This window comes from Musca vetustissima, unplaced genomic scaffold (genome assembly GCF_032173495.1).
Source record: "Musca vetustissima isolate MV318-11 ecotype Yass unplaced genomic scaffold, APGP_CSIRO_Mvet_v1 utg57907, whole genome shotgun sequence".
NCBI classification, from domain to species: domain Eukaryota; kingdom Metazoa; phylum Arthropoda; class Insecta; order Diptera; family Muscidae; genus Musca; species Musca vetustissima.
Window position 1 is genome coordinate 46,858 of NW_026879776.1, and position 9,432 is coordinate 56,289.

At 39.3% G+C, this 9,432-nt stretch overlaps 1 protein-coding gene across 1 annotated transcript; it reads left to right on the forward strand.

Moving 5' to 3' along the window:
• Positions 1-2,968: 2,968 nt before the first annotated feature.
• Positions 2,969-8,320, forward strand: LOC133324932 (signal element on autosome protein 2). The gene is made up of 3 exons (XM_061533755.1): positions 2,969-3,695; positions 3,816-8,139; positions 8,260-8,320. Exons 1-3 carry the CDS (start codon positions 2,969-2,971, stop codon positions 8,318-8,320), a joined length of 5,112 nt encoding a protein of 1,703 aa, XP_061389739.1.
• The last annotated feature ends 1,112 nt before the right edge of the window (positions 8,321-9,432 follow it).

Consider the following 9,432-nt stretch of genomic DNA (forward strand, 5'->3'; position numbering starts at 1 on the left):
GAAATAAAATAAAGACAAATACAAAAAATTAAACAACTGTTTATTCTATGGTGGTACACTGAACAAAAATTTTTGGTGATAAAGTGAAGTGATTTGGAGAGTGTGAAAATAAACAATACGGAAAAATTGATAAATTAAAATATTAAAAATGGAACGGAATGAAAAAGGATTATTAAAAAATTTATAACTGGAACTTAATGGAATACTCCAATAATCGGAATTATTTGCAAATGGAACTAATTAATAATTAATTTGAAAATGGAAACATTATTATTATTTGAAGTTGAAAATAAAAAAATATGAACATTTAATTCTGAAAATTAATATTAACCATAAATAACTGAAACTTTTTTTGCAATATGGCGAGTATATATACCCAAAAATGAGACTTATAATTTTTTTAATTCTATATTTGTTTATTTCTTTATGGAATTGTATATTAATTAAAAAAACATATAAAAAATAAATAAATAAAAATCGAAATATGAATTTTTGATTTTTGCAGAAACATTTTATTAAAAAAATAACATTTAAAACAGTAAAATTATAACAAAGTATAAGAAAAAATATTAAAAAAATTGAAAAATTAAAAAAAAATATTTTATTCGTCAATTTATTTTATTTTGAAATCTTAAAAAAATGATTAAAAATCGAAATAAAAAAGCGTTATTTTGGCTTCTAGTAAATTACAAAATATTAATTTCGTAAAAAAATTATAACTTTTCTTTCTAAAAAAAAATTGCAATTATAATCATCTCAAAAGAGGAATTAATATATTAATGCTTTGAAAAAAATATTAAAAATATAAATTTACGAAAGGCTTCTCAATACAAAAAAAAAAAAATAAAAACAAAATTGGATATTTCGCCATCTAGAAAATTGAAATATATTTATTTATATTTAAAAATAGAAAATAATTATTTTTTACTTTATATAAAAAAATATTTTTTTATAAAATAAAATTTCTGTTAACAATAATAAATATTAAAAAACAAAATTAATAATTTTGTTACAAAAAATAAAATTGTAAAAATTTGATTAAAATATTAATGATATAAAAAAATATTTTTTTAGTTTATTTTTTTATTTTTTAGTTTATTAATATTTCATTAAAAAATACCAAATTTAAATTTTTTTTTAATGATTTGTATTAACTAATCAAAATTGATGTAATTTCATAAAACAAAAAATAAAATTGTAAAAAATTGATTAAAAATATTGATGATATAAAAAAATTATATTTTTATAATTATTTTTTTTATTTTAAAAAAAATATTTTTTTTTAAATAAAAAACAGGCCTAGTTTATGAAATATTTTTAACAAATACTCGCATATTACTGGCTTTAGAAAAATATTTTTAAAAAAAATCCTCGCCTATTTTAAGTAATGTAAAAAAATAGGCCTAAAAAATATTTAAAAAAATTCTGGCCTATTTTTAGGCAATAGAAAAATATTTCTCAAAAATCCACGACTTTTTTAGTCTTTACAAACAATTTTTAAAAAAAAAGTCCACGACAATTTGTAGACATTTCAAAAAAATTCAAGACTTTAGATAGGCCCTGAAAAAAATTTCAAAAATCTTCGCCTACTTTTAGGTCTTGAAAAAATATTTCTATATTTAAGTAATTTAAAAAATAGGCCTAAAAAATATTTAACAAAAATTCTGGCCTATTTTTAGGCGATTTATGCCTTAGAAAAATATATTTCAAAAATACTTGGCTTTTGTTATACCTTAGGAAAATAGTCCTTAGAAAATTATTTTTCAAAAATCCATGCGTATTAAAAAAAGATGTTTTAAAAAATCTACACCCATTGTTAGGCATCAGAAAAATATTTTTAAAACATTTACCAATATTTGTAGGCATTTAGGATTATTTAAAAAATCAATCAACGCCTACTTAATATAATTTTAATATGTCTTTTTATAAAATATTAAATGAAAAAATTTAGATTTTTAAAAATAATTAAATAAATACATATCTTATTTTGAATAATATAATAAATTCGATGTATTCTTATTATTAAAAATTCTTATATATATATAAAATTTTTGTATCACTTTAAAATATTTTTTAAACTATATCAAATAATTCAAATATTTTATTGTTAATAATGTCATTAATTTTTTATAAAATAATTCCATTAGGGATATATGAGACCATATTGCAAAAGAAGAGAATAATAACAAAATCCAAAAAAAGAAATAATTACAAAATATTCTTATATAAAAAAAAAAATTGTAATAACTCAAAAACACCAACTTTAAATATTTGTATCTATGTGTTGGTCTCTCCGGAGCCTAAAACACACACTCATCCTTTCATTCCTTATGAGAAAAAAAATATCAACCTAAAAAGAACAGCCAAGCAACCAAAAACCACCATCTCTAACATACAACAAATCTAGCAAACCTTCCAACCAACAACAACAACAATAAAACCCTCCGAAATCAAGGCATCTAAAACCAGTTTTTACTTTTCTTCTTCTTCCCCCAAATTTCTTAACTTTAGATACAACCGTAACATAAAGAAATCCCGAAAAGAAAAAAGATACGAGCTAAAAAGAACAACAGCAACAAGAAAGCAAAAGCAAAAAAAAAAATCTTCCACGACGCGCAGCAATAACAACAAAAATCCTCTCGTCTTACGAGCAGAAAGAAAGGAAACAAGAGAACAAGAAGAAAACAGATTTTCAGCCCTTGCAAAGAAGATCCCGATCACGCTCGCTCGCACACTTACTCATTCACACACACATAGAGAGAGAAATATTCAACAACGATTATTGGAGATTTTTTTTTTTTTTGGACGACTTGATTTCCTCCTTGTGTGTATGTGTGTGTAACAATTTTTGGTTTGACGTTCAGTCCCTATGCTGTTGTCATCGTCGCGATCATCTTCGTCATTAAACTCCCCAATGCCCTTGTCATTATCTTTGGTCTACTAAAATAATAGCCGAATGTAGCAATCAATGGCTACTTTGGCCACAGAAATGCCGCCGTTACATACGGCGGAATCATTGGCCGGTGTCCAACAGACTCCGGCCAATACCACACAACCGCCGCCTGTTAGCATGGGCGGCCTAACGAATACGAATAATGGTGGTGGTGGTGATAGCAATGGAATCATAGATTCATCCCAATCATCATCACAGGGTGCTGGTGATCCCATGGATACAAGTACAGGATCTAATGGCAATAATAACATGGCATCCTCATCGGCATCCCAATCCTCCACAACAAATACTACCTCTACCAGCAATACCATATCAGCGGCAGCTGATTCTAGTGATAATCAACCGGCAACACCCCAGTCGCATCATCATCAGCAGCAGCTGCATCAGAATGGCAATGATAGTCAACACTCCACATCCTCATCGTCGGGAGGTATGCAAAATTCAATGCCCGGTGGAATCTCCCATCATCCCTATGCCAATCATCATATGTATGCGGCAGGTGGGGCCCAACAGCCAACAACCACAACTACCTCAGCGATGCAGCAGCAACAACAGCATCATCAAATGTATGGTGGCGCCCAACATAATCTCTATGCCACATCCTCTTCCAATGTGGATATGCAGTCTCAACCCTCAACACCGAATCAGCATTCCGGTTACCCATCATATCTCAATAGCTATGAACAGTTCTATCAACAACAACAGCAGCAACAACAACAACAAAATGGCATGGATTATATGAATTCGAATTCCCAAAACTCCAATATGTATCCTGCTACAGATTACAGTAAACAACAACAACAGCAACAACAACAGCCTCAACATCATCCCCACCATACCCAGCAGCAGCAACAACAACAACAGTCATCGGGTGTACGTTATCATCCTTATCTGCACACTCCCACCTCGGGATTATCCTCCTCAGGAAATTGTGGCAATGGCGGCGGAGGTTCTTTAGTACCCCCACCAGCCTCCTCCAACTCCTCAAATAATGCGCTGGACGCGGTCAATAATCAACATTCGGCGCCGGCACCCGCTGTCGTCTCCTCCGCCAGTTCAAGTGTCATGAGTCCACGTGTTGTCAGCTCCACCAGTCCCTCATCGTCCAGCAATCAAATGCAAATGAGTGGCAGTGCCAGCAGCATTGGCAGCATGAGTGCCGGCAACCCCAGCTCACCAGCCGGCACGGCTCCACAGTGTAAAAAATGCGGCATCATGTGTACCAATGACAGTGAATTGCAGGAGCACATTGCCAATGTGCACGGGGCCTCGCCATATGGCAGCAGTGGTTATGCCAGTTCTCCCTACATCAAGGAAGAGTTACAGCCCCAGCAAACACCTCCCTCGCAACATCATCTCTCCAACCACCATCAACAATCCAACGGCGGTGGCGGTAACCCTGGTGAAATTCTCGATTTGGATAGCCAAAAAATGTTATATCCTCCCGGCGGCGGCACAGGTCTTATGGCCGGCGGCATGATGCAACATCATCCATCCGCTGCGGATCCCTTACAATCAATGCACAGCATGCAGCAACGGGCCGGCATGGCCTCCTGGGATCAACAATCCACCGAGGGTCTGCCACCCTATCTCCAGCAAAATTCCAATGATGGCCATGGCAAGTCGATGCCGCCAAATCACTCACCCTATTATCCCTCGCCCAAAGATTCACCCTATCATGTGAGCAACAGTTCGAATGTCATTAAATCGGAATATCCCATGATTAAAAATGAATATCCTGGTGATACAACAACACAACAATATATGGGTGATAAGTCGTTTGATCCGACGGCACCAAACAATGCAGTGGCGACGGGTCAACAACAGCAAATGATGCCGCCGGCAGTTTCCTCAAGTCCGGCGGAATTTCCCTCCACCACCACAGATGGTCCAGGACAAGCGGCGGGTAATCAACAATTCCGTAACGGTGGCAGTTTTGAACCGCCCACCTCCAGCTCTGCCTTGAGCACCAATTTGGGCACGAAGGCCGCCAATTGGAAGTCGAATGAGGCCCGTCGACCCAAAACCTATAACTGTACGGCCTGTAATAAATGGTTTACCAGTTCGGGTCATCTAAAACGGCACTACAATACCACGCTGCATAAGAATGCGGTGAAATCCAGTGGCCAACCTGATCCAGCCACCTTGCCCATTTCGGCCCATCATCATCCCGCCCGAGAGGGTGGCTCAAAACCTAGTCGTCGTGGTGGAGCAGCTGCGGCCGCTGCTGCAGCCGCCGCCAATGCTGCCGCCCTGCAACAACAACCTCCCAATCCTGTTATACCTCCTGAACCGCCCAATAGTCCGCATGATTATGGCGGGCCCCAGGCGGCAGTGGCTGGTGGCATGACGCCAATGTCTCACTATGCTGCCACACCCTCGCCCAACAGCATGTACCATCAGCAGCAGCAACAACAGCAGCAGTATCCGTACATGCCTCAAGTTCAATCAACGACAAACGCTTCACCACAGCATGCTTCCTCAATGACTGGCGCCCAACAGCAACAGCCCGGTCAACACTCTCACTCACAAACCGTTATGAACGGTCACCCAAACGCGTTAGCAGGCCCCTCCGTCCCAATGACACAGCCAACAATGCCGTCCTCCCAAATGAGGGGCCTGCTGAACACCAACAACAACACAACACCAACAATGCTTATCACAAAGAGCGAGCACATGGAGGCGGCAATGGCAGACCCGGATCAAGGGGATCTGCAACAGGAAGACGAGGAGGAGGAGCCGGAGGAGGAAGTGGAGGAGGAGGACCTGCCGGAGGAGGAGGAGGAAGTGGAGGAGGCAGTGGGCATACTCACGGATCCACCAACAACACTCACCCCGAAACCGGAGGACTATGTGAAACAGGAGCAATTGGATCATCACATTCACTCACCAATGGCCGCAGCAGCGGACCAGGAAGTGTCGGCTCATCACCACCACATGCAGCAGCCACAACAGTCACAGCATCACTTGCACTATCAGCTGGACCATCAGCAGCAGCAACAGGACATGGAGCGTCTCTATCACAACACCACGCCCAGCAGCACGCACAGCATGCCAGTCCACTCGCCCCTTATTATCTCCCACCAACAATACCGGGAGCAGCTGGAGCTGGAACAACAAATGGCTCAGCAGCAGCAGGCGCAGGGCACCTATACCCTCACACCAACCCCGCCGCCGCAGCTGCAGCAGCAGCTGCATCATCCCAATACAATGGAACAGCAGCAGCACTACATCAACATGCCTTTGGCTATCAACACGCAGCAGCACAACAGTATGCTGCAGCTGCCGCCGCAGCACATCACCATGGAGCAGCAGCAGCTGCGGCCGGATACTACCACCCCCACCATCCCCACCAGTATGGGCAATATGCTGGTGCCGCCGCCGCTGGGCAGCCACCACATGCCGCAGCAGCAGCAGCCGCTTACGGAGCTGCAGCCGCTAGTCAGTACTCAGCCGCAGCAGTTGCAGCAGCTGGACACAATCAATACCAGTACCCACCAGCACATGCTGGCTACCACCACCACCAACAGCATCACCAACATTCCATCGTACCACCAGCTGCAGCAGCCGGGCTCGGTACTGCAGCCGCTGGACCACACGCTGACCTATCATCACACTATTATTGGTAATGGAGGTGGTGGGATCAACAGCCAGCAGCAATTGCCCTCGATAACAAATCTGACCAATGCTGAGGTGTATACCATAGATGCCTATGGGAATTTGGTGAGCACCTCCAGCTCAGGACATCCGCATCATCAGCAGCAGCTGATACAAATGGAAGATGGTCAATTGGTGCAGTTGATAACGGCCTCGCCAAATCCTGGTAATGCAGGGCAACCCACAACTCTCTACTCACAGGCTTCGTATAATCCTTACATAGCCCAGAGGTCGCCCCACGAAGGAGATCTACCACCCATAGCTTATCAGTATAAGCAAGAGCCCAGTACCACAACTCTAACATTGGTGCAACAGCCATCGATGGCTTATTCACCCTCTCTCACACCCTCATCCAGTAATTCCATGGATCACAAACCCTATAAATATTCCGATGATTATCTCAACAATAATTATGGCAATCCTGAGCAAAAACCCACACAACAGGAATTAATGGGTATGACGGCTGTGGCCGCAACACCACCACCCTCCACTTCATCACAAACCCAGCTACTCGATATGGATCTGGAAGAAGATGTCAAGCCGACAGTAGCACCCGTTGTGGCTGCGAACAAAAAACCAGCCGTTGTGCCGGCCACCAAAAGGAAACGTAATCCCAGTACTTCCAGTTCCGTTGGAGCACCACCCGTTACCGTTCTGCCAAGTGGACGCATCAAATGCATACCCTGCGACAAGGAATTTACGAAAATCTGTTACCTGACACAGCACAACAAAAGTTTCCATTCCGGTGAGTATCCGTTTCGTTGTCAGAAATGCGGTAAACGCTATCAAACCGAAGAGGTCTATATCACGCATTTGGGTAAACATAAAACGACGGATAAGGCACACAAATGTGATATGTGCCCGAAGCAGTTTCATCATAAAACCGATTTGCGGCGTCACATTGAGGCCATACATACGGGTAATAAACAGCATACCTGTGAGATTTGTGATAAGGGTTTCTGTCGCAAAGATCATTTGCGTAAGCATATGGAGACGCATAGTCGGCCCAAGGTGGTTAGTAAAAAGTCGAGGACTTCGAGTGGCGGTAGTAATAGTAGTCGGGGTGGTGCGGGTGGCATTACTGCTTTTGTTAAGGTTGAAAAGAAATCCAAAGATACGATAAATTTAGGTTTGGAAGTGCCACAGGCTTCGGCCTCGAATAGTTCATATAATTCGGTGACACCGCCACCCCAACAACAGTCAGGTTCTTCGACGCAATCCATGAATGGTAATGGCAATCAACCGCAACAACAAATGTTGCAAACAATTTATGAAAATTCCTATCAATCGGCACCCTCTCCCTCGCTGATGCAACAACAACAGCAGCGGCAATCACAACCACGTCAATTACCCTCGACACCCCACTCCACCACCTCTTCCATGCATCCTTTGGATGATGTTGCCGCCGATGATGATGATCTATTAGATGAAGAAGAATTAGAGGACTATGATCCACACGATTTAGATGAAGAAGAATATATTAGCATCGAAAATTATGAGAAACAAATTCAGCAGCAACAACAACAAAGGCAATTGCAACAGCAACAACAACAGCAGCAGCAGCAATTGCAAATGGAGAATGGTGGTGGCAATGGGGCGCCCGATTTTTCTCTTATTGGCAAACAGGAAGTGACACAACATCATCATAGCATGATGCAGCACAATGAACAATCCTATCAAATTATTGAACAGGAAATTCCAATATATTAACAAAATGGGGGGTTTTCTGTAACACAAAATAGGGAGTAAAGAGAGAGAGCGATTGAGAGAGAAGGAAAATATTTTTTTTAATGAAGAAGGGTTTCCATTTCAAAATGAAAATAGTGGCATTGTTGTGAGAAAATAAAGATAAATAACAAAGAAGATAGTAAAGTAGAGAATGAGAGAGTGAAAAAATTTAATTTTTTTTTTCGAAGACGTCGAATAATTTTTATATTAACGTTCGTAACTCCTTGCGGAAAAACATATTTTTGAAACAGAGAAATCTAGAGAGAATATCACCATTTTCGTATTCAAATTTTATTTAATGCGGAGTGAGCCCAGCTTTTTTTTTTTTGTAATATAATCAGAAAAATAATTTTGTAACCCAAAAACAGATTCCTCTATCTCAGGGTCTGAGAGTATTTTTTGAATAGTATCACCATTTTCGTATTCAAATTTTATTTTGTTGTATAGTAATGATCACGGGACCTTATAAATTTCAAAAAGAACTCGGAAGGGTTTGGATTTCTGTAATTTCATCCAATGAACATGTGGGCGCAATTTTCAAAGATAAACGCCAGCCTCATTGAATTGGACAAACAATTTAGTAATAAAAACTGTTGGGCGCCATTTGTAGTCTTGCATTATATGAGGCTCCGAAGTAGAGCGTTAATTTAACTGAAGTTTTAAAAAAAGTTTTCTTTTGCAATGTTGTTAAACTGATAAAATTTTCTCCATGACATGCCGTATAGTTCGACAGAATTTTGAAAACATTTTTTTTTCATTTTTAAAACTGACTTTTTTTTTAGTAAGTTTTATATATGAAAAAAAAAATGAAAACACTTTGAGGACTTTTAAAAAATTTTAAAATAAATTTTTTTCTCAGTACAACAACACTTCAGAACAGCCCAGAAAATATTGAAAATTTCCTTTTAATTGTCAAATGTTAGCCAAAAATGTTATGCCGTAGTATATAAGAAGTTACAAAATTTTCTCGGTTTAATGACAAGAGATAAAAACTCTATCATCGTACGGCTAGTTCAAGTCACCTCAAATGGCACTAAAATATGTCATTTTGCCTAAACCTTGTCGTCTTGGTGTAAAAAATTCAAGGCTGAACA